The sequence below is a fragment of the Polypterus senegalus genome, chromosome 7 (genome assembly GCF_016835505.1).
Source record: "Polypterus senegalus isolate Bchr_013 chromosome 7, ASM1683550v1, whole genome shotgun sequence".
Taxonomy (NCBI): domain Eukaryota; kingdom Metazoa; phylum Chordata; class Cladistia; order Polypteriformes; family Polypteridae; genus Polypterus; species Polypterus senegalus.
This window is the reverse complement of record NC_053160.1, coordinates 139,424,567-139,451,065: the sequence shown is the minus strand read 5'-3', so window position 1 is coordinate 139,451,065 and position 26,499 is coordinate 139,424,567. Positions and strand designations below refer to the sequence as shown.

Sequence of the window (26,499 nt, the reverse complement as noted above, 5' to 3'; positions counted from 1 at the left end):
AGAGCACACGATCATGTGTAAGGTTTAAGACACCATGCATCTGAACAGGTAGCCTCTATTACCTGGAACATGCAATGACCTGATTGATGATAGTACAAGCCATATGAAAAACTAAGGGTTCAGCCAGTTACCCTACCCATAAGTTAGACACCACCTACAGTACCACTACGTCTTACATCTGTCATAGTCACTTTGCCTCAAAATAAATTAATCACTGGTTGACCCAGCCAACTGAGCCATAATGTTTGTCTATCTCATCTTTGCATCACAGATGACTTGTGCATTAATGGAATGTAACCGCTTACGTTTAACAAAAATATCTTCATTTTCGCTAAACATAATTTCATTTCATTTGAGTGAGGTGAATTGCCCTAATTATGGTAAAAGAACCAGACACTGCTGCAAAGTGCCATTTTATGTTGGCAACAACATCCATCCATTATCCAACCTGCTATATCCTAACTACAGAGTCACAGGGGTTTGCTGTAGCCAATCCCAGCCAACACAGGGCCGAAGCCAGGAACAAACCCTGGGCAGGGCTCAGCCCATCACACACACCCACACAGCAAGCACACACTAGGGACAATTTAGAATCGCCAATGCACCTAACCTGCATGCCTTTGGACTGTGGGAGGAAACTGGAGCACCCGGAAGAAACTGGCAACAACATGTTATGTTATATAATCCGAACACATTTCTCCAGTTTTGATGTCACTACACTGGTTGCCTGTGTCATTCAGGATTGACTTTAAAATACTGCTTATGGTTTATAAAGCCTTAAATAATCGCGCTCCATCTTATATATCGGAATGCCTGACGCGTTATATTCCAAATTGTAACCTTACATCTTCAAATGAGTGTCTCCTTATAATTCCAAAAGCTAAACTTAAAAGAAGTGGTGAGGCGGCCTTCTGCTGTTATGCACCTAAAATCTGGAATAGCCTGCCAATAGGAATTCGCCAGGCTAATACAGTAGCACACTTTAAAACACTGCTGATTACACATTACTTTAACATGGCCTTTTTATAACTTCACTTTAACTTAATCCTGATACTCTGTATGTTCAATTCATCACAATAACTATTCACAGTGGCTCTAAAATCCATACTGACCCCAACTCTCTCTTCTGTTTCTTTTTCCGGTTTCTTTATGGTGGCGGCCTGCGCCACCACCACCTACTCAAAGCATCATGATGCACCAACATTGATGGACTGAAAGCCAGAAGTCTACGTGACCATCATCATCAGGTCCTTCCATGAAAACCCTAAATACATAGAGGACTGTTTGACTTATGTTAGGTAGATTGCCCAGAGGGGACTGGGCGGTCTCTTGGTCTGGAACCCCTACAGATTTTATTTTTTCTCCAGCTTTTGGAGTTTTTTGTTTTTCTGTCCACCCTGGCCATCGGACCTTACTCTTATTCTATGTTAATTAATATTGACTTATGTTTATCTTTTATTGTGTCTTCTATTTTTCTATTCATTTTGTAAAGCACTTTGAGCTACATTTTTTTGTATGAATATGTGCTATATAAATAAATGTTGATTGATTGATTGATTGATGTATCTAAACTCACATCACAGGAAAATTGAATGTAGTGACTTGCTAGAAGGTTAATGGCTTCCAGCACAGATGGCATGGCAGAGTGAAACTTTGGCTGAGGCATTCCTGACCTGTCGGCCACTTCCATAAAAAGTGAGAACAGGTAGCCAATATAAATTGATGAATAACCAAAAAATTTCTTCAGTTCAAATTCGACGTATGTAACATTGGACCTCTTAAAAGGGAACTAAAAGGCAATCTTATGTTGTATTCATCATGTTTGAGGTGTAATATGTTTGTCACGTCAGCACACAACGCACACGGCTGGGTGATATGTATTATCATGCAACTTTTAGATGATTTGGCCGAATTTTACCTACTTGATCAAGGATATCATCATTTCCCAGTTTCTCAAAAATGTTGCATATATATGGGTCAGAGTTGGCAAAAAATATACTAATGCTTCCCTGTGAAGTTCTTTTTTATAAATCCTGATGATTGTGTAGGAAGTTGCATACTCAAATTTCGAGCCTCTTTTTATGTGTATATAAGCTATATAAATAAGGCTCCTGAAAAGGAAGTACTTGTAATATGTTAGCTGGATGTTGCAAGTCTTCAACTACGATATTGACGGAGGGCTGAGTGATAAAACAGGACAATAATCAAGTAGTTTATTTTAAATAAAAAAAAGATTCCTGAGTATGCTAAATACAGTATAATTGCAAAAATAATCCATAATATCTTATTTTCATCTTATTGAAGTACTGTTAAAACTCCCTGCCAAGTTAAAAAATTACATTGACATGGGATACTATAATAAAAAAACATAATAATATTATGATGTCATAAAATTAGATCATTAAATTAATTTAATGATACATGATTGAATTAACATAATTTTGTGTCATACAGTCTACTGTGCATGGCATAGTAAAGTTTATCCTTCAGCAAACTTCTGAGCAAATATATTTTTATGGCCCTGTTAAATCCAGAAACCCACTAATGAAATTTAATTTATGAATGGAGCCACTTTTATGTGAAGATCCTACACTATTTCAAGTGCTAAGATATTATGAGAAGGAGGAACTAATATTTTACATTTATATTTTTTTTTCAAAAAGCTATAAACAATGTGTTACTCTAATCAAATTATTTGAATTTTGAATATCCTTTGAAACTGGTTCTTGTAAAGATTATTAACAGCCTGACTTACAGTAACAGGTCTTTTGATTGTGAGGTGTTTTTTAGGTGTATGACGTTTCCCATTTGAAAGATGTTAACTTTTACAATAATATATTCTGTGGTGATCATCTTCTTCAGTGGTTCCAGTGGTGTAATTTATAAAAAAAAAAATCCATCTTCTTAAAGCCAAAGGCTATCTAAGGAGCATCAATTTAAAAACTGGAATCTAATCAGGATGGGATACTACCACATCACTCTATCATAACAGGAACATTAAAAATCAATAATTAATAATAATGTGGGAGGAAACCAAATGAAGAGAACCAATAAAGTCCACACACGCAGGACCTGCTCCAGGAATTACACCTTGAGTCAATAACCACTGGACCACCCTGACAGAATTCTTCTTTTTATATGAATAAAACTGTTCAGACTCTTATATTTTTGTGTACATGTTAATACTCAGAATCCAATTACCCCATCAGAACATGATTACCGTTAGCATTTGTCTTTCATGTCTATGTTACAAATTTAAAGGCCACAGGTATATGGTGGGGCTAAAACCGGGATATATTCCTTAGCAATTAATGCTGTGGTAGAGATATGTTGCACCACTTTGAATTTTCCTTTTGTCATCTTTTATTTGACATAAAAATAAAAAATATAGTTCCATTTAAATGCCATGGTTTTGGAAATGCTATACACAGTGCTTTGTACTGGTCTCAGATTTCCATAACACAACAGCACACACATTGTGATTAGCCCGTACATTTTGACTGTCACTTATTCTGCTGCCATGTCCTGCCTAATTGACTTGAAGAAAATAACTGAAAGATTGCTGCATCATGTAGAGATTTTGCTCCTAATTCAGACTACTAATAAACCAGATGAACACGACTTTTAAGCATCATTACACTCTAATGTTGACTCCTTCTAAAGAGTTGAAATATTTGCTCACTTGTTGCTATATAAGGGCCCAATTACAAGAGGCTATTGCCTACTCAACTTATTTAGGTGTAGTGCCTATAACAATTATCCATACTCTTTCAAAACCATTCCAAACATTTAATGCCCTATCAACCGTTTCCTGCTTTCTGAATATCCCGATTCTAAAGAAAGCCTCTGAAACAAAAAGGGAAGAGAAAATAGCTTGAATAGCTAAGTCCATATATGAAAACCATTTCTGTCATATTCCTGTATAATTTTTTTTTGTAGTCTCAAACTGTAGCCTCATTTTCAGCGCCACTGTGTTGTATAGGCAGCTTCTTTGCTTTGAAATATATAGCAATTTGTGTGTGAATTTACACAGATATAGGCACTTATAGTGTATGGTCAATTTGTGTGTGAATTTACACCTGGTGTCTTGTTTGATTCAATCTAATAAATACCACTGATTCAAAGATGTTAAGTAACGCACAGAAGACTGATTTATGGGCAGTTGTGAAAAGTACTCAAACAGGCTAGCGATACTAGCTCTGAGATCATCGAGTAAGTTTAAAGGGAAAAATGAAACTCAGAGCAATTCAAACAGATTCTTGATGTAACCAAGAGGAAGTTTCCTTATAGAAGACCACTCAAGTTTTTTTTCTTTCACTGTGTAGTTCCTTTATTTTCTAAATGTTCAGATACCAGCTGACATGAGGTCAAATTTTCAATAGTTGGCTACCCACAACTTCACAGACTGAAACTTATATGCTTAAAACACATTTATGTGATTAGTATTTTATGAGATTCAAGGTGAAGGGACACAGGGTTTGTCAGAGGAAACGGACACTGTGTTTACCTGACTTGTCAGAATGGACAACAATCATCAAACGGAGACCATTGCCATTGCTTCTATGCTGCCTCTAGCTCAACTCCTTCTGATTCATGAGGATAAAAGTTCAACTGTGGCTGGAAGTAGGCCGTCATTTGATGGGCCGCCTCAGCTGAGGAAACAACAAAGCAACTACATTTCTGTTTCTCATACTTATCTTGATCCACCGTCCATTGCCTTGGCAATTTCATTGCTTTTTTTGGTTAGGAGCACAACACTTTGACCTGTTCTATTTTTCTATATTTTGAAGTGCCTATCACCATACAGCACAACAGCAGTAAAATGTTAGTGAAAAATAAAAATTTCCCAAAAACTGTCATTATTTCAACACTGACTCCTGAAGATATAATATTTTAAACAGATGTAAAGATGCGAAGAAGACAGTCATCAAAGAAAGGAGGAGAATTAAAGATTAGAGGATCCAAAAAATAAAAGGAATAGCGAGAAATAAGAGATTTAAGAATGAAACAGAAGGAATAGAGACTGATTTGGGGGAAGCAAACTAAAAGCAAAAACAAATACTCAGGAAAAACCAGAAATAATTTCATGCTTTGGAAAAATGACTTTGTGAGAGAAGATTTCTTTTATTTTTTAACAAAATTATTTTTAACACTATTATAAGAATGGTAAATTACATTCACAAATAAAAAGAATACAAATACTACATGACCTTCTCAAATCCTGACACAATGAAAAGCCTATGTTAGCAAGGGTGAAAGTTTAGACTGAATATAGACACAATGGATGGATTGCCACAAATTGAAAACTGTCTACCAAAAAGTGCAGTTGCTATACAGCCATGGACAAAACCAGTTGCAGTTGTCTTTTGTGCTGATCTTAATCTATAGCACCATACAAAATCTGGTCTCAGCTGAAATGAATGAGCTGCTGCCCTCTACAGGTGACTAAAGTAGCAGAATAACAAATCTCTTCTTCCTGTGGTTTAAACAACTTAATACCATTCTTAACAGGTAGTGTCGCTAAATGTATTATAAGGCTACTGAATATAGTGCAAACAATATTGATACTACTTATTCTTCCAAAACAGAGTGAATATTCACTTCTGAAGTTCGGAACAAAACCGAATATACACTGGGGTCAAAAACAAAGAGACAAACCAATCTTTGCAAGCCAGAAACGTGAGACAAGAGTCAGAACCAAAGGACAGAAATTAAGTCAGAAATCTGAGAATCAAACATACAGAGAAGTGCATAAGTCTTTTAAGTTTTATTCAAGCACGGATACCAACACAGCACATAACATGACCTTTTATAGTCATGCAAGAACTCTCCCAGGAAGCTCTGGGAGTTTGTCTTGGCAATGGATGATGTCGAAATCTCAAACTAGTGCCACCTGTCAGTATTCAAAATGGCACCTCAACAAGACACTAAAAAATTACAACTTCCTCAGGAACCAAAATATGACTAAATAAATGTTTGAATCATATTCCTCAATCTCTGAAACTCCAGAATAGCCACCAAGAAATCCCAGAAACTTGGCAGGTAATTGCGAAAAACTCTTAAAGAATACCATTCACAACATTACTCAGTTAATGTAAGCATCTGTTTTTTAATTAATTACAGTAATAAAAGCAGTTATCAATAGTGATGAGTGAAATGATTGGCAAAATATTGAATTTGTAGTGAAACTCATGACTTTGCTTTGCAAAATGTTTGCAAAATAAATTGTGTTTTGCTTCCATCAAAACTCATGCCATTTACAGAAGAAGAAAGGTATACATTTCCTGTCTTGAACTATTCTCATATATTAATTAAACATGCATATGTCTGTTAATCATTTAAGACCTCTAATCCATGAAAACAAAATCACCTGAAGTGCATCTATCCTCAACTAGAATATTATGGTAGTGGTGGGGGGCTTCCCCTGTAGTAAGATTTTCTTGTGGAGAAAACATGTGATTGTGTGCTTTTGTGTCAAAAATATACAGCATGTCATATTGTTAAAAAATGTACTGCACACCTCCAAGGTGATGTGAACAAGAGGACAAACTAGAATGAATTGAATCAGTATTGTGTAAGGAATACTTGATTTATGAAGCAGCAGAAAATAGCATAGGTAAATACAGATATCTAAACAAGGATTTAAAGAGCGGTATTCCTTGCTTTCCACCTCATAAAAAAATTTAAAAAACCCTAAAATACTTCAGTGAGGTTTGTATTTTACAATTGTAAAATTTCATGTGACAAGAATTTTAATGTAAGTTTCATGAAACTGTATGTGAACCAAAACTTACCCATTTTACTCAGCTCTAATTATTAATACATGCACAACAGCATCATTATTTATAATAACGTTTAATATCAATCATTATAGGTAGCCATAAATTTAAGATGTTCGAGAGAGTAATGAGAAAAGAACTCAAGGAAATGGTTATATGAAAGCAGCATAAGTATTTAATGTGGTTTGCAACGTGTGGGTGTCAATTGAGTATAAATTTCTTAATATTTTAATGTTTGTGTTTTTCAGAAGACAGTAGGGATAATAAGGAAATAGAGATACAAAGAATAATGTGGAACAAAAAAAGAAAACTAGGCATTTTTAAAGTTATTATTTATGATATTTTTCTGAATATTGCTCTTTCTCTGTCCTGTGGCTATAATCCAATAATATCAGTCAAAGTGAGCTGAATACATTGGGGATTTTACTCCAAGAGAAACTGAAACTTCTCAAAAGTTAGGAAAAGTTACACTATGGTATAAAATGTGCTACCTTAAAAATAGAAATATACAGAAGGTCAGAGTAACAATATGTTTTTCTGTAAAGTTTTAGAAGTTTAATGTTCAGATCTGTTGAAAAGGAAACTGTTAATTTTACTGGCCATTAGTTGGTGTGCTTTGTAGCAATTCCATAACAATGATGTAAACAGACGTGTCACACTCCTGTGGCTGCAGGTATTTATTTCAACTAGTTTCTCCGTTAGTAACCAATTACAGTACTAATGCTATTGAATAGTGATTAGCAAAACATCACAGTTTACTTTTGTATAGCATTGTGACATTGCCCTTAAAATGTGTTTTGCATGCAATTATGCATTTCTAAAGCACAAAAATCACTAAAATTAGGTTTTTAAAGTAGTTTACAGTAGAGAACAAAGGAATATAGCTCCATAAGGGATATTCTGTAGCCAAACCGTTGTCCTCTTCTTCATCTACTCTCTAATGCTGCTGCCTTCACCCCAGTCTTCCTAGGCTTGTTCCATGTGGCTCCAAGCGCCTCATTCAATGCATGCCTGCACATTTACAGCACTGGTCATGTCTCACATTGTTCATTTGAGGTCAGAAGTAACTCCATCTGCACTCACCATTCTTCAAATCCATAAGCTGATCCAAGCCAGGACCCTTCTGGAGTCTTACTGGCCACAATGATTACAGATATGTATATGCATCTGCTCCCATTTTTCCACATTGCACCAGAATAAATTTTGCTATGCCTTTCCACATTGAGGAGGACATTGTAGATGTAGATGAAAATAAATAAGTACAAAGATGAAAATTTCAATGGTTTGTGAAACACCATTTATTTCATAATTTTTTTGCAGGCAAAACAAAACTCCAAGTTTCACTGCAAAGTCAGCTTCACACCAATCATTTAGCTCCTCTTTACTAGTTGGACATACTGTGTTCCCTTAATTGAAATTGTCCTGCTTTTAGATAGTTTTGTACTTTTTTAAAACGCCGTAAAAAACAATATTAGTATACAAAGCAAGCCAATAGATAACCAGACTATCATAGATCCCTTTTGTATCCATGTCTTTCATTTCTGAAAAAAATACCTGAAAAGAAAAAAAAGAAAAGGCGTGAGAAATACTGACCTTCTGTGATCCCCTAAGTATTTGGATGGTGATCTCAGAAAAACGAAAATATGTTTTGCAAATGGCTGGTATGGCAAACTAAGGACACTAGTAAGCCATTGAAAAGCAGGTAAGCAGGAGACTGTGAGTGAAAATATTGGCCCACTGGGATTGTTTGAGACCCTGACTTAGATGGCTATTTGTTTGCTTGCTTTGAATCTCTTTATTGTTTGGCTACTGGGAAAGGCTCTGATTTTCACATACCTCTTTCATAGTATCTCATTTAACAAAGAAATTAAAAGGGACAATTGTAATTGAATATCTAATTAGTCAGTACCTTCATTCAACTTATTTCAGCCTTAATGTTGTTTATATGTGGAAAGTCTATATTCCTTTTTTTACAAAGAATAAAGTTAAGCAAACATGAAATACAAAACAAGGGTTCAAAAGGATGCTTTTGGGATGTTCTGTATTCGCTTGAAGTAACAAAGTGAAAGTAAAGGCATTCCAAGTCAGCAAAACAGCCTGCCGTAGAGGCTCCTTGGGTTAAATACACATGGTATACAATGGCCAGTGAGACAGGTAAGAGGTTACAGGGAACGGTTAGATAGTTGGTTTTGACGTTCCTGCCAATCACCACTTTAAGGAAAGACACTAGTTGGTGCCATTCATGTTTGGTGCACATCATAGGTGATTTGATAACATATTAAAACAGGTGGTCATGTGAACAATTTGTTAAAAATTTCAGTGTTAATTTTGTGGAAGGGATATTGTAGGAATAGAATATAACCACATATGCAAAACAAATAAAATGAACAGAACAGGTCATGGAAGTACAAAAAGAAAGTGAGGAGATGATGATAGGTACTGTAATACTGTATACTGTACTGTAAAGGTACATCAAAAAATGTGAGAATCTGAGAAAATATACATTAGTTCATTATCAGATCAACAATGAGTATTTAATTCAATTTGTGAGACTCTAAAACACATTTTTAATCATTTGTCATGAGGAAGCATATAGGAGGTGAGAACAGAACTTAATGAAGGCCAAATGATAAAATGGCAATTCAAGACTCCCAGTAATATATTGTTTTTGTTTTGTTTTGCCATTTTGGAAATGAGAAAATCATAATGATTTTTTGTATATTACTAGTTATTGCAGGTCCAGTATATTAGTATTAAATATTAAATGCAGTGTACAACACCCCATAAGGGATTCTGCGGTACTGAAGCTAACATCTGTGAGTAAGCCAGCGTCACTATTGAAATCAATTCTAAATTAATTGTATCATGGATGGAATGTTCCTGAAATTTTTCATTTTAATATTATGCCTGTAAAATAGTACTGAGTATCATTTACATGTTTGGATTTTCACTTTCAGATTATCTGACAAATTCTCAATTTTGTTTTTGGTAAGTTCTGTTCGTGATGGAAATATTTCTTTTCTGTTTTGAAAAACACAAATAATTCCAATGTTTAACATTTTCCGAAGTGGAATAGCTGTGATTGTGTTATATATCATTGTTTCTTTTCCTATACCTAAGATGCATTGTATTCTGTCCCCAATTTATAATTAATCACAATATATACTAAATATCATAAAATATAATTAATAGTGTATACAGAGAAACCTAGAGGATGCCTGTTGACTTGCAGCTTAACGTCCTGTTGATCTACCAAGAGAAGAAATCTTAAATATTGCAAAAGCAGTATTCCACTTCCAGTCTTTTAAGTAGCATGTAACTACTATAAATCTGAAACAAAGTGCTGATCAAAAGAGTTAGCAATTGCAACTGATTAAGTTCAAAGGCTGGCTGGTGTTCAACCAGTAAAAGAGCCTTCCATTCTACTTAATTGGGCACAGCAAACCTACACCCTTTAGAAAATCTAATTATGTCTGCATTTGATAAACTGCATTCATAATTTCCCTACACGTGGGCACATTCCCACATAGCATATCTTAATTTATATTAGGAAAAATAATGGTGTTTCTATGAGAACTGTTTTTACATTAGCCAGCCCTTTTGTATCCTAGCATACATGGGACAATATCCTTAGTCTATGTGCAAAATATTACTTTTATATGTTTTTTTTCTTTATGTGCTGACATAAGTTCCAATACACTATCATTTTAATTGGCTCTGTTGCTTTGTTGCTTCAGTTCATTTTATAGGTTAGTTATTATAATATTGTATTGCATATATAATGTACTGTCATGTATACTCAGCAAAAAAAAGAAATGTCCTCTGACTTTCAACTGTTTTTACTTTCAGTAAACTTAATGTGTAAATATTTGTATGAACACTAAAAGAGTCAACACCATAAGACATAAACTAAAAATGTTTCACAATGTGTCCCTGAATGAAGGGAGGCTCAAAATCAAAAGTACCAGTCAGTATCTGGTGTGGCCACCAGCTGCTTGAAGTACTGCAGTGCATCTCCTCCTCATGGACTGGACCAGATTTGTCAGTTCTTGCTGTGAGATGTTACCCCACTCTTCCACCAAGGCACCTGTAAGTTTCTGAACATTTCTGGGGGGAATGGCCCTAGCCATCGATCCAAATCGATCCCGCTCCAGGGTACAGGCCTCGGTGTAACGCTCATTTCTTCGACGATAAACACAAATCCGTCCATCACCCCTGGTGAGACAAAACCGTGACTCATCAGTGAAGAGCACTTTTTGTCACTCCTGTCTGGTCCAGCGAAGGTGGGTTTGTGCCCATAGGCGGCGTTGTTGCTGGTGATGTCTGGTAAGGACCTGCCTTACAACAGGCCTACAAGCCCTCAGTCCAGCCTCTCTCAGACAGTCTGAGCACTGATGGAGGGATTGTGTGTTCCTGGTGTGACTCGGGCAGTTGTTATGGCCATCCTGTACCTGTCACGCAGGTGTGATATTCGGATGTACCGATCCTGTGCAGGTGTTGTTACACGTGGTCTTCCACTGCGAGGATGATCAGCTGTCCTTCCTGTCTCCCTGTAGCGCTGTCTTAGGCGTCTCACAGTGTGGACATGGCAATTTATTGCCCTAGCCACATCAGCAGTCCTCATGCCTCCCTGCAGCATGCCTAATGCACATTCACACAGATGAGCAGGGACCCTGAGCCTCTTTCTTTGGGTGTTTTTCACAGTCGATAGACAAGTCTCTTTAGTGTCCTGCGTTTTTAGAACTGTGACCTTAAATGCCTACTTTCTGTAAGCTGTTAAGGTCTTAACGACCATTCCACAGGTGCATGTTAATTAATTGATTATGGTTAATTGAACATGCATGGAAAACATTGTTTAAACCCTTTACAATGAAGATCTGTAAAGTTATTTGGATTTTTAAAAAATTATTGTTGAAATACACAGTCCTGAAAAAGGGACGTTTCTTTTTTTGCTGAGTATATGTGCATCAGAGGCTCATCTGAAGTAGACGGTATCCCACAAGGATGAGAGGTGGTGCTGTTGCTAAATGTCGTATCTCCTTTTCTTTCCCTCACAGTGCCAAGAACATGCCTAGTGAGGGCAACAGAGACAGAGAAGCTCCACCACTTTTGACCCAGACAGTATAAAAAGTTAACTTCCCTGAGCATCACGTTTTGGATAACAGCAATACACATGGCGGTCTTCCCCAAAGACTGACCCAAGCTTTAGAGAAACCCTTTCAAAGTCAATTTGTAGGTGATATGCTTTTGTTTCAGTTACAGAGCCCTGCGAGTGCCTATTTCTTTTGCCTCTATTGAATATTTCTGCATTATATGGGGTGACCTGACTGATGCTCCAACTTTTCTGTGGGACTCTCTCAAATTTTTTAAGCGTGGAACAAACATCTAAAACACTTACAACACATCTCTGATAAATGTACATGCCATACATCTACCAGACACACATTTAACTGCGACACTGCTGGACATGAACCCAGCATATGCAGGCTTAAAAAGAAGAACACTCAAAAAATAAAAAAAAGACATTATGACCAACACCCACTGAACTCCACCTTATTAATCCACCCTCCTTACAACTCCTCCCTCTTTTGCTATATATTGCCTTGATTCATGTATGTCATCATTTTCCTGTGATTATGACACCTGCTAGGTTGTTGAAAGCTTAGGAATACATTTTTCTCCCTTTTTTGATTTTTGGCTACTAATATGCAAACCATATCACAGACCTTTTCTTCCATATATATTTAAAGGAATACTTTTTAATCAGAGCATAGCATCAAGTCAGTGAAACTTCTGGGATATTGAGCTGGTCATTTAAGTATCAGAGTGGTTGTTAATCAATTTCAGCTGCTTTTGTGTTAATGAAATTACCAACAGTTGCACTAGAGGAGCAACAATGAGATGACCCCCAAAACAGGAATGGTTTAACAGGTGGACACCACTGACATTTTTCTCTCCTTATCTTTTCTGACTGTTTTTTCACTAGTTTTGCATTTGGCTACAGTCAGTGTCAGCACTGCTAGCATGAGGCGGCGATACCTGGACTCTACAGAGCTTGCACAGGTAGTCCAACTTCTCCAGGGTGGCACATCAATATGTACCATTGCCAGAAAGTTTGTTGTGCCTCCCAGCACAGTCTCAAGGGCATGGAGGAGAGTCCAGGAGACAGGCAGTTAATCTAGGAGAGCTGGACAGAGCCGTAGAAGGTCCTTAACCCATCAGCAGGACCAGTATCTGCTCCTTTGGGCAAGAAGTAACAGGATGAGCACTGCCAGAGCCCTACAAAATGACCTACAGCAGGCCACTGATGTAAATGTCTCTTAACCAACCAATCACATACTGAGTTCATGAGGCTGTGCCTTTCACAGATGAGAGCCGGTTTAGCCTAAGCACATGTGACAGGCATGAAAGGGTCTGGAGAAGCCATGGAGAATGTTATGCTACCTGTAACATCATTCAGCATGACCGGTTTGGTTGTCGATCAGTGATGGTCTGGGGAGGCATATATATGGAGGGACGCACAAACTTCTACAGACTAAACAACAACACCTTGACTGCCATTAGGTATCGTGATGAAATCCTTGGACCCATTGTCAGAACCAATGCTGGCGCAGTGGGTCCTGGGTTCCTCCTGGTGCACGACAATACCCGGCCTCCTGTGGTGAGAGTATGAAGGCAGTTCCTAGAGGATGAAGGAATTGATACCATTGACTGTCCCCCACACGCTCGCCTCACCTAAATCCAATAGAACACCACTGGGACATTATGTTTCGGTCCATCCGACACCACCAGGTTGCACCTCAGACTGTCCAGGAGTTCAGTGATGCTCTGGTCCAGATCTGGGAGGAGACCCCCCAGGACACCATCCATCGTCTCATTAGGAGCATGCCCCGACGTTGTCAGGCATGCATACAAACATGTGGGGGCCATACAAACTACGAGTACGATTTTGAGTTACTGCAATGAAATTTCGGCAAAAGATTAGATTAGCCTACCGCATCATTTTTTTCACATTCATTTTCAGGGTGTCTTTGAATTCAGCCCTTTGTAGGTTAATAATTTTCATTCCATCAAACAATGTGGCATCTTTTTTTTAACACATTACCCAGTCCATATCAGTATAGATATCCAGCATGATTTTTTTCCCATTGGGATCTGATGTGTTTTCAAAGTGTTCTTTTAATTTATTTGAGCACTTTGTGTATATATATATATATATATATATTGTCACGCACGAGTGTTTGGGGAACGGCGGACTGACCCGGGTTGCTAAGGAAAACGTACCGCGAGGAGTCAACGACAGGGTACTAACTTGTCTTTCCTTCCTCCTTCAGAAAGCCCGAGGCCTCACAGATATAAACAAACGCCATGACGGCTACAGGAAGCATGCACTTCCGGGTCTGTTAATCCCCTCTGACGACCCTGATGACTTCATTTCCCAGAATCCACCACAAATACCCAGCATCCTTCACATCAATCTCCGGTCCGCCTCCATAAAAAGTCCCTCCTTTCTCCCCTCATTGTCTTTTGCTTTCTAACGTTTTTAATTGACTGACTGGTCTCAATTTTGGTTACAGTATACGGGGCTGAAACCCCAAATCTTGCAACGTGTTTTGTCTTGTGTATTACTATATATATATATATGTATATATATATATATATATGTATATATATATATATATATATACAGTATATATGTATATATGTCCCGGCCGGGCTCCAGACCGCGAGGGGGTGTCCGTCCTGGTTATGTTGGGGGCCTCGGGTACAGGGCTTGGAAGCCCAGCCCTGTAGGGACCCGTAGCCACTGCCAGGCGGCGCCTCAATGCCTGCATATCCTTGGAGCCCAGCACTTCCGCCACACCAGGAAATGCTGGGGGGAAGACGACAGGGTTGTGGCTATGACTGATTGCCAGGAAGCAGCTGGAGCCCATCCGGGTTCCCATATAAGGGGCCGTCTCCCTCCAGTCAGCAGTGGATGTCGGGTGGAAGAGGACAGAGCTGGAGAGAGGACGGGAGGCGGCTAGGAGAAAGGCATTGGACTTGTGTGGCCTGGACAGTTGGGGGAATGGTGCAAGAGGCACTGGGGGTGCATGTGAGCAGAATTTGTAAATATTGTTGTATAATAAACGGTGTGTGGTGGAACTCTGCCTGTGTCCGGGTCCCAGTTCACAGTGGCGTAGTCGGCAGGATGCTCTGCCTGGTACAAGGCGGGGACCTGCGTTCAAACAAATGTCTGTGGATGACCCGGCGCAGCAGCGGACCCCACCCACTCGCCGCCGAAGCGGCTTGTGCACAACCCCGCGGGAGAAGTTAACCCCAGAGACCGCCGCTTGACCGCAGAAAGGCCATCCCCGGGTGCGGAGGAAGAAGAACCAGCGTCGCCAGAGCGCAGCGGGCTCCGAGGGTCGTGCTGTCGGGAAGGACGGCCAGGCCGGCGTTGCGACGCAGAAGGCCACACCGAGGCAGGGGCCTCGGAGTGACGGGATCCGAGAGGTGAGTGCCCTGCCCTGCAGTAATCGGCCCTTCAGGGTCGCACTAACCTTGTTTTCTACAAGGAGGGACAATCCGGATCCGCATCCGTGGCAGGAGCATGCCGGGCCACGGGCAGCGCGACGGTGGCAGCAGAGGAGGCTGCGAAATCGGAGCCGCTGCGGCTCGAAGAATCGCCGCAGCTGTGAAGCTGCGAGGAGGCACGTCACTGCACCCAAAGCAGGGGAGACAAGATGGCCACGGGCTGGATGTCCTGCCCGCTGACAGGCACGGGATTGGCCGGTGTGTCTTGTGTGCACGCCAATGATTGGAGGGAGGCGGGAACAAGGAATGCCAGTCTCGTGCCTAGGAGAGACCCAATTGGGCCAGAGGGAGTGGCCCACAGGAGGCAGACGATGAGGTAAGCCCACTGCCGTCTGACTCTCTGTTTTCACCAGCGGCTCGGCGTGAGCCGGAGGAGTCCCTTCGGCCCGCTGAGTTGCCTTTATTGCAGTTGCTGGGTGTTCTTGTTGCCCGGTTGGAGCAGCTGAAGGGGAAGGCGGTCGCGTTGGGAGAGACGCCGCGTGAGAAGGAGAATCGGCGCGACGCTGGAGCCTTTGGCAGACAAGACACCGCGGGGGAGGTAGGTTATGCCGTCCCCGTAAAGCATGAGGGGGGATTCGCCGAACATGGCCGCGACTGTATAAAGGAAGACCGGCTTCGGTGACGGTGCAGACGGTCTGCGAGGTGAGGAGAGCGAGAACGCAGGGGCTGGCAGAATCGGGGCTGATGAGTACCCTGGGTCCTAGCGCCCTGCACTCCAAGCCCGCAGCTGTCTCCTGTCGCTCTGCATGGACGCAGACGGGGCTGGATTTGAACTTTCGCCATGTTCAGACCCAGGCCGTCATGGCGCCCAAGAGAAGAAGGAGGAACCGAGGGGTGAATGCCGGTTCCTCCCATAGGAGGGGCGTGGCGCGGGGTGCGCGTTGAGACGAAGGCCGTCCTCTGCGGAGGCAGAGGGAAAACCCTGGGCGGCTGGGCGAGCCGCCTGCGAGAGCGGACCCACGGACATCACAAGGATGGGCATGGGACCTACGTCGGAGGAGCAAACCAGGCAAGTCGGGAGCTGTCGATAGGGGGGGGAAGCGCTGCCGGTACAGAGACCGACAGGACGCTCGGGGTGAGTGTCCAGGCAGTGCTTCTGGCCCTCCCTTTTGTCTTTCCACAGGATCGAAGCCCCGACGAGCGCTGGACCCGACGGCATCTGGAACCTGCTCTCCTGGAACAGGTTGCTCTGTGGGAGGGCTCCGTGCTGGGAGGCCGATGATGCCCCGGCTGGCGGGGACAGTGGAGGCGAGAGCGGCACAGAACGGAGGGGCACGTTGGCGTCAGAGGGGGTGCCGTAAAAGGGTGTCCCAGGGGGCCGTGTTGGACCCTGGGAACGTAGTAGGACCCTCTCTGGGGACGTGCTGCCCTTTCGGGGAGTGTCGCTCGGACCCACGTGTCCTCGCTAGCGGTGGGGCACTGTAGTCCCCGGCTGGGACACCCAGAAGGACCGGAGGAGGGCTTGTGCCTCCTCCAGACCGCGAGGGGGCGTCCATCCTGGTTATTTTGGGGGTATTGGGTACAGGGCTTGGAAGCCCAGCCCTGCAGGAACCCATGGCCACCGCCAGGCGGCGCCCCGGTGCCGGAATTTCCAGTGTGGGACCCGGCCGGGACGCCCAGGAGGACCGGAGTAGGGCTTGTGCCTCCTCCAGACCGTGAGGGGGCATCCATCCTGGTTATGTAGGGGGCCTCGGGTAAAGGGTTTGGAAGCCCAGCCCTGTAGGAACCCGTGGCCACTGCCAGGCGGCGCCCCAATGCCTGCATATCCCTGGAGCCCAGCACTTCCGCCACACCAGGAAGTGCTGGGGAAGACGACAGGGGACACCTGGACGGCTTCCGGGTGCGCAGCCGGCACTTCCTCCACACTGGGGTGTGGCTAGGACTGATTGCCGGGAAGCAGCTGGAGCCCATCCGGGTTCCTATATAAGGGGCCATCTCCCTCCAGTCAGCAGTGGATGTTGGGTGGAAGAGGACAGAGCTGGAGAGAGGACGGGAGGCGGCCAGGATAAAGGCATTGAACTTGTGTGGCCTGGACAGTTGGGGGAACGGTGCAAGAGGCACTGGGGGTGCACGTGAGCACAATTTGTAAATATTGTTGTGTAATAAACGGTGTGTGGTGGAACTATGTTGTCCGTCTGCCTGTGTCCGGGTCCCAGTTCACAATATATATATATATATATATATATATATATTTTACGGAAAAATCCCAAAATCAGTCAAAGCGGGAAGTGTCCAGCTAAATCGGGAAATGGCCAATGTCGCTGTAAATTGACCAGCCAATGTCCGATCTTTTCCTCGATTTTAGTATTTGGCCAGCCAGTTTGCAAAATGGAGTGGGGCGATCGGTCAAAGCTGGAAGAAAAAAGGCACAAGCAGTGATTTGTTGCGCACTTAGTAGTGCAATTGCATCGAGTGTAGCCTTGGCGGATCTTGTTCAGAAAGCGGATGCCACTTGGTTATTTCACAATAATTAAGATTAGGCATATAAGTAGGTTTCACATTTCTGTTATCATTTTAACCCTAAAATAGTAACTTAATATCAGAGACCTATTTTATTGAACTTAAGGTCAGTGTTTGGGTGAAGGGAAGGCTGTCTCAAGTGGCGTCCACTTTCTGAACAAGACCCGCCTTGAGCAGATTATAGTGTAGAATGGAAAACTCACTTCTGAATCTGCATCTGAAAGTTTTTATGCATCTTCACACCTTGAGCGGACAGTCTTACACCAGCGCATCGGAATTTGGTCAGGGAGTTCTCAACACTTCGCGAAATGGCCGGCAAAAGAAGCATATACGCTGGTCATTTATAGTAATTTGGACTTTGGCCATACCTCGCGGCTAAATGTGAAACAGCCGGCCAATTCGGGAACTGGTTGAACAGCAGGTTTTGGCCGTAACACATATATATATATATTGTATATATTTATATATAGTGGAAATATATCAGCCCCTCCCACAGATAGACATATTGACTCACAACGTCCCAAAACACACACATTTATTTCCTTCTTGTTTTTTTACACAGCACAACACAGTAATCCCAAATAGCCATAATAAACTCAGTCCTTTATTTTTACTTTTCTTCTCTTTCCTTTTGCCACCTCCTCTCCTTGTAAGCTCTGTCCTATGCATCCCGACTCTGGCTCCCAGAATAGAGTGAGGCGGCCCCTTTTATGTTGCACCTAGATATGCTCAAGGTACATCCTGATGAACTTCCTACAATACTTTCTGGTGTGGAGGAAGTGCTGCGTGGGCACCTAGAAGCATTCCAGGTGCGTTTGGATTCTGTTCCGGCAGCACTTCCTGGTGTGGCAGAAGTGCTGTAGTACAGAGCTCTGGGACCACAGGCAAGCTTGTGACCCCCGATGTAATGTGGGGGGGCTGTCCTCATGCGTCCAAGGTGAGATATTGCCTCTCCCTTGGCTCTTCCGTTCTCCCGGAGTCCTGGCTGGTCTAGGGTCCCAGCCATTCGCCACGATATATATATACACACAGTCATATGAAAAAGTTAGGGAACCCCTCTCAGCCTGTATAATAATTTACTCTTCTTTCAACAAAAAAGATAACAGTGGTATGTCTTTCTTTTCCTAGGAACATCTGAGTACTGGGCTGTTTTCCAAACAAAAGTTTTAGTAAAGCAGTATTTAGTTGTATGAAATTAAATTAAATATGAAAAACTGGCAGTGCAAAAATTTGGGTCCCCTTGTAATTTTGTTGATTTGAATGCATGTAACTGCTCAGTACTGATTACTTGCAACACCAAATTGGTTGTAATAGCTTGTTAAGTCTTGAACTTCATAGACAAGTGTGTCCAATCATGAGAAAAGGTATTTAAGGTGGCCGATTGCAAGTTGTGCTTCCCTTTGACTCTGCTCTGAAGATTGACAGCATGGGATCCTCAAAGCAACTCTTAAAAGATATGAAAACAAAGATTACTCAGTATCATGGTTTAGGGGAAAGCTACAAAAAGCTATCTCAGAGGTTTAAACTATCAGTTTCAACTGTAAGGAATGTAATCAGGAAATGGAAGGCCACAGGTACAGTTGCTGTTAAACCCAGGTCTGACAGGTCAAGAAAAATACAGGAGCGGCATATGCACAGGATTGTGAGAATGGTTACAGACAACCCACAGATCACCTCCAAAGACCTGCAAGAACATCTTGTTGCAGATGGTGTATCTGTACATCATTCTACAATTCAGCACAATTTGCACAAAGAACATCTGTATGGCAGGGTGATGAGAAAAAAGCCCTTTCTGCACTCACGCCACAAACAGAGTCACTTGTTGTATGCAAATGCTCATTTAGATAAGCCAGATTCATTCAGCTGACTTAAATATCATCGAAAATCTATGGGATAATTTGAAGCAGGCTGTCCATGGTCAGCAGCCATCAAATTTAACTTAACTGGAGAGATTTTGTATGGAAGAATGATCAAAAATACCTCCATCCAGAATCCAGACACTCATCAAAGGCTATAGGAGGCGTCTAGAGGCTGTTATATTTGCAAAAGTTGTCTAAACTAAGTATTGATGTAATATTTCTGTTGAGGTGCCCAAATTTATGCACCTGTCTAATTTGTTATGATGCATATTACATATTTTCTGTTAATCCAATAAACATAATGTCACTGCTGAAATACCACTGTTTCCATAAGGCATGTCATACATTAAAAGGAAGTTGCTACTTTGAAAGCTCAGCCAATGATAAATAAAAATCCAAAGAATTAAGAGGGGTTCCCAAACTTTTTCATATGACTGTAGATATACACACACATATACTGTATATATATATAAAACATAGAGTACCTGTCAGATAATAGAAAGAGTACAAGACATGTTATGCCCTAATTGGGGCTCATCTGGTGTACACAACTTTGCCTTCCCTTGTAGGGATCGAATCTTGGCTATCAGTGCCAGAGGCGAACCCTCAGACATTGCACCAGAGTATCTGGTTCGCTTACTTTTACAGGGTGTAGGTCGGAGTATTATATCCATAGGTCTATATATTTCTTTTAATGATCTCATAGCTAATAGTAAGTCACATATCTAACACATCATTCATCTCTATTTATCTTTTGCAATCGTTTAAACCACAGCTGGCTATGAAAAAATCACTGTTACAAACAGTGCAATGAGCTAATATAACATTATTTATAATGGGTGCAAGGCAATGGTTGGTGTTCCCTAACAAAAAGCATTTAAAAATGTTAAGTGCCACACTTCGAATGCATACTGTGTTTGCAGTAAAATAATTATTCACAAAGGGGTTTTAACCGTGACAGAAAAGTATACTGGAAATGTTAAAGATAATTAATAGTATTTTTTTATACTCGGGTATTGCTAAAATAATTGAGAGGAAGTTGGATTTCCAGGAGGTTAGGTATCCTTTACAGTAGTCCAGGAGAAAACGGTGATTTTTTGGGAGACTCCTGGAGCTCCCGAAAAACTTGGGATGTCTGGTTACCTGCACTTGACACTGTCACAGATCTGCTACATTTTACAATGACATATAGGGGTTTCCCCCGTTAATCTTACTGTCATTCAGTTCCTCTTGGCTGTTTTCTCTTCATCACCTATCCTTTTAATTCATTAGTTTCTTTGCCTCCTTTATCTGGTAATGTTCTATGTTATGTTGAATTTAGTTTGGGAAGAAATCAGTTAAAAATCAGTCCAGTCCAGGCCTGCATCCTGGAATAGCTATCAGATATAACTGCCTGCTGGAGATATGAATCTTTTCACTCTGGCATGATGACATATCATACATTATCAGTGTAAGAACCTAATTCTACGAGAGGGACTTTCACTTCTCTGAATATCACATAACATCCTTTACTGCCCACTCTGTCTTTACACAATAGTTGCAATTGAATTGATTCTTTTAGGAAAGGATGCAAGGAAATAAACTTTAATAAAATCCCATAATATCCATCCATTATCCAATCTGCTATATCCTAACAGGGCCACGGGGGTCTGCTGGAGTCAATCCCACCCAACACAGGGCACAAGGCAGGAACAAACCCCGGGCAGGGTGCCAGCCCACCACAGGGCACACACACACACACACCCACACACTAAGTACACACTAGGGACAATGTAGGATCGCCAGTTCACCTAAACTGTATGTCTTTGGACTGTGGGAGGAAACTGGAGCACCCAGAGGAAACCCACGCAGACATCGGGAGAATATACAAATTCCACACAGGGAGGACCCAGGAAGCAAACCCAAGTCTCCTTACTGCGAGGCAGCAGCACTACCACTGCGCCACCGTGCCGCCCATCCCATAATATAATACAGAATAAACAACAATTTCAACAGCACATCTGGTTCTGGGAGGGGTTTATAAACCTCAGTAGACTGCTTAAGATAGACTAGCAAACGGACTGTTAGCAGCTAGTGGCAAATTGAAGTCTGTACACAATAAATGTGAAGCAGTCCTCATTCAGGCTTTTAGCATATGTCGCAACAAAGTAGGTTATTCTTCTTTAATTAGTAAATGTTATCAGTAGCAACAAGAGCTTACCATCACAAGCTGCTTTGAGTCAGTGTTTCTCAACCTTTAAGCATTTGCGACCCAAGTCTTCATAACAGTTTTAATCGCGCCCCCCTAACGTTTTTTTGAAAGGAGCCCACTAATACCAATTTGTTCTTTTTAAATTAATGATATATCATAGATGCATATTTTATTATACCTACTTAACTTTTATCAACATTCATCTAACTCTAATTTTTCTAGTATCAGAATATAGTTTAAGTTGATTTGTTTTGGTTTCAATAGATGTATTTTTCATAATTTTGTTTTCTTTTTTTCACATCTTCGCGCCCCCCTTAGGGGGCCCGCTCCACAGTTTGAGAACCACTGGTGTTAGTTAAATCAAGTAAAACAAGTAAAAGTTCCTTAGCTATACTGTATGTGTTTGTCAATGCTTAAGTAGCTGTGTGTCAAATTTTTCCTGATTTTTTATTTTTCAGCATGAAAACACTTGCTTATAACTGACAAACAGGTACACTTTATTGGGTGGTGCAAAATTGAGACCCACTACACACACAAACTGAAACATCAACAAGAAAAACTGACCTTAAGGGACATGGCAAGTAAGCAAGTGCTGCTTTCCTTATAAATAATCTTAACTCCTGCTTCTTTCCAGAGACACTTTTAAACTGGTTAATCCTTTTCTGTGCTTTTCTTAGTGTCGGTGTGCAGAACTGTAGCCTAATCAGAAATTCTGCCACTCCCAACTATTTCATTACACAGCAACCGTTGCTCAACATACTGCCGTTGAGGTGCTCATTGCCAGCATATCTTATTCTGTGAATATTTGATGAAACTAAGCAAACAAAAAGCTTACACCCAGAGGATTGTCTGTAACTTTTTGCTTCAGATGGGGTTATGTTTGAAAATCTAAAGGCTTTTTTTTTATACCCGTAGAAATTTGAGCAGCAATACATTTCTCATTCGGAATCAATGATCCTTCTCGCAATAAAAAGTACTGCTTATACTGTACTATGCATACTACAGCAAAATATTAAAGCACACAAAAGAGTAATAAAGTGGCTTTATAATGAATGACAAAAAGTTTTTCTTTTTTAATAGTTCCTTTGTGGATATTTCCTGTGTCTGGTGATTTTATTAAAATATGAAAAGATAATAAGATCATTAGATAGTAATTGGTCATCACATCTACTTACATTAGATTTAATGTGAAAAAATGCTGCATATCATCTGCACACTAAAGTTACCTATATTGGGTGTTTATCAATTCCAATCCCGCCATGTGTAGTTCTGGGTTATGGGGCCTAGAGTCCATCTCTGCAGCATTGGCAAGAGAAACCAACCTGGTTGGCCAGTTCATTATAAGGTGAACTCTGTGATGAGAGTGGTCTGATTTTAAATAAATATGGAGTGGTTGGCCTTCAGAGGGGTTGTAGGTGTGCAGGGTAGAGCGGTGAAGAGCTCAGGAGGTTAACGGGATGTTTGGCCGAACAGGCATTTACATGCAGACATGTGCAGTTTCAACAACTGTCTAATTGGCACTCCGGTGTCGGTAATCAGTGCATCTACATCCCTAGAAGTATAAAGGAAGTCAGAGCAGGAAACAAAAAAGACGGAGGTTAAAGCAAAAGTAAGGAAGAAAGAGAGGGCAGAATCATGAGAGCCGGTGCTGATCAGCAGATGAGTGCATAGCCGACATTCAAGGGACAGGGGTCACTCCTGATGAGCATCCCAAAGAAAAGTTCTCTGTGTAGGCTCCTGCAGTCGCCACATAATCATCATAGACAGGAGCAGGGATCATTGGGTCCCTGGGACATTGAGGGATGGCAACAAGGGACACAAACCAAAATGTAAAGGTTGACTGTACCAGTCAGTCAATGTCTCTTTGTGCTAAGGAAACTGCTAAGAGAGAGCTGGAGAGATATCTGTTTTTTGACTCCTAGTTGTTTCTAAAGGATGGATTAACCTGGGATTTTAACCTTTGTGAAAGATGCCCAGACGCAAACAGACACTGAGACAGCCAGATGTCCAAAACACACGCGTTTATTCATAGTTCTTCCTTCTCACAGCACAGTGCATCAAACAGTACTTCAACTCACAAGTCTCCTTTTTCCTCCACTCGTAAGCTCCATCCTCTTCCACCTGACTCCAGCTCCCTGTTTGGAGTGAGGTGGCCCCTTGTATAATGCACCCGGATATGCTCCAGGTGCTCCTTGATGACCATCTTCTGCCATACCAGGAAGTGCTGCAGTCCATGGCTCTGGAACCACCCAGGCGCCCCCTGGTGGCCCCGCACAGGGTTGAGCTTCCAAGCTTTGTATGTGTGGCCCTGATGCAATCTAGGGGTGCTGCCCTCTTGCGCCCTGGGGAAGATATTGCCCCTTTCCCAGTCTTTCCCTTCTCCAGGCGTCTTATCGGGGCATTATCCATGGTCATCTGCCACACCTTATTTTAAGAATATATTCATTATTGATTTATTTATTTGTTGATGTTTAACCTCCAAGTCAATGTTATTTATGGATTATTAATTTATTTTTTGAGTGGAGCACTGCACTCTTTGGCACTGTTGTGAAAATAAAAGCACTTTAGCACTTTGCACCAGCACTTGCTGTGTTTTGTGTCCTCATTACCCGTCTCATCTCAGTTAATGACTATTGATGGTCCTGTATTCAAGGACATACTGGCAGCTACAGCCAACCCAGACTGTCACACATTCGCACAGACGTAATCATACATGACCAATTAGAATTGTAAATTAACCTTACACAAACATTTTTGAAAAGTGGAAGGAAAATAGATATTTAGAAGAAAACGCTTACATAGATGGGGAGAGTACAGAACTTCTAAAAGAAAAGTGATCAATTCAGTCACCGAACTGCAGGACTCACTTAATTCATTAGGCTCATTGAGACATTAAGCATCCTTGGAAATATGAACTGAAAAGCAGGGATCAACACACTGCAGGCACTATTCCATTGAAGGATATATCTTGGTTAAGATGCAACTTTTTTATTGCATATATTTTTTTAGATCTGTAGTTTTAAGTCCATCATACTTGTATATCAAACTGTGTTACTGTTTATTTGAACCTAAAAAAATATTTATTTTTTTATTTGGCTTAAATCTTTTAATGGCTTACTTTGACTTTTCATATCACAAGGCATTGTGAAAAAATCCTATTGAAAAAGTATTGCTTATTTTTCCTTTGAGCCGCTGCAATCACAGTAAATAAATATTTCAGTAGCCTCCCGACAGCAAGTTGTGTTTCCTGGCTACATTTTGTTATGAGTGTGAGAAGCACATTGGGCATCAGCACTAGTCAATGGCAGAATATTATTGCGCTTCTTGTTAGAATCTGTTTGCTGAGTTAGTGGTGTTATGCTATAAAATATTTAATGTTGGCTTTCAGCATCTGGAGCACATACAAGTGATAACCTACACACTACATGTTTTATATTCATCCCAAGGTACTGGATTTCATATTTATAATTCAACAATTATGGAAAACAACAAAATCTCTGGGTTACGGATTTTTTAATTGTGTCATGTTTTGCCAACACTTTAATGAATTAAAGCTACTCTTCCCTTTTAATGTATACTTTTATTTTCTTATTTCATTCTTTTTAAATTTGTTGAAATAGCAGTGCATCTTAATTGGGTCACTAATGTTCCTACTTAAGACTGTTATAGAAAATCACATTCTTAAGACTGTTATAGAAAATCACATTAAAGTTTTAACTTTAGGACCAATATACCAAACCAGACATGCCAAAGAAAAAAAAGAATTAAATTCAGTCGCTTTCATGCAAAAAAGTTGAATATTCTCTAGACCTCACTTGGACTCTGTTAGTGTCTTAGAAACAAAAGCCACTAAAGTAAAATATGCACATTTCCTTAAACATTTTCCAGGACCTTCTTATGTCAGAAAGTCACTTACAGTAATGGAGTGACTGAAATGTATAACATATGTGGGGCAAAGCAATGTCAGTCCTGAGAAGGACAACATATGTAAATAAAATCGAAAGCCATTTGGATGTCTGTTTGTTTGTTCACTAACCATGCAAAAACTACTGAACTGATTTTGCATGTGCCTTGCCTTTGGTCCAACTTAAAGTTTAGGCTATGTTTCATATCACCAACAGGGGTTGTAATGGGACCTCAAAAACCAGTGGCGACATAGAAACTATAGTTCCCATCATGCAGCAGGAAAGCACCTGGGCTGACACAAAGATATTGCAGTATGCACAACTTTTTGTACTGGCCAATGCAGAATTTCATTGACCACAGGTACGTACAGTGGTTTCCTCTCAATTAATTAGATAACAATTTCATTGTCTCTTAGGATTACAGAGTATTAAGAGTATGTCTTTTTGTCTCATCATACATTGTGTTTAGCCATGTTGAATTTCTAAAAGACAGTTTTTCCACCTTTTATTTATAGCCAGGCTATCCGTTGGCTAATCTTCAATAGGGCAGTGAATGCTGCCAAAAGTGGAAGCTATATTGAATGTCTCAGGACAGAGAAAAATCATTCCGAACTATCAGAATATTTTATGGGGTGAAACCATTCCTGGAATGGATTCTGTAGTAGTAGGGTGTTGTACCATTTAGCCATTATGGTTACAATGAGAAGTCAAGCAAAATGACACCTTTT

At 40.9% G+C, this 26,499-nt stretch overlaps 1 protein-coding gene across 1 annotated transcript in view; it reads right to left on the bottom strand.

The window, feature by feature from the left end:
- Positions 1-22,521, bottom strand: part of LOC120532880 (X-linked retinitis pigmentosa GTPase regulator-like) — a 359,951-nt gene extending 337,430 nt beyond the window's left edge. Inside the window, exon 1 of the mRNA XM_039759344.1 lies at positions 22,431-22,521. Within this exon, the coding sequence (XP_039615278.1) occupies positions 22,431-22,442 (12 nt within the window). The 5' untranslated portion in view covers positions 22,443-22,521. The remainder of the gene's footprint in view (positions 1-22,430) is intronic.
- Between the last annotated feature and the right edge of the window lie 3,978 nt (positions 22,522-26,499).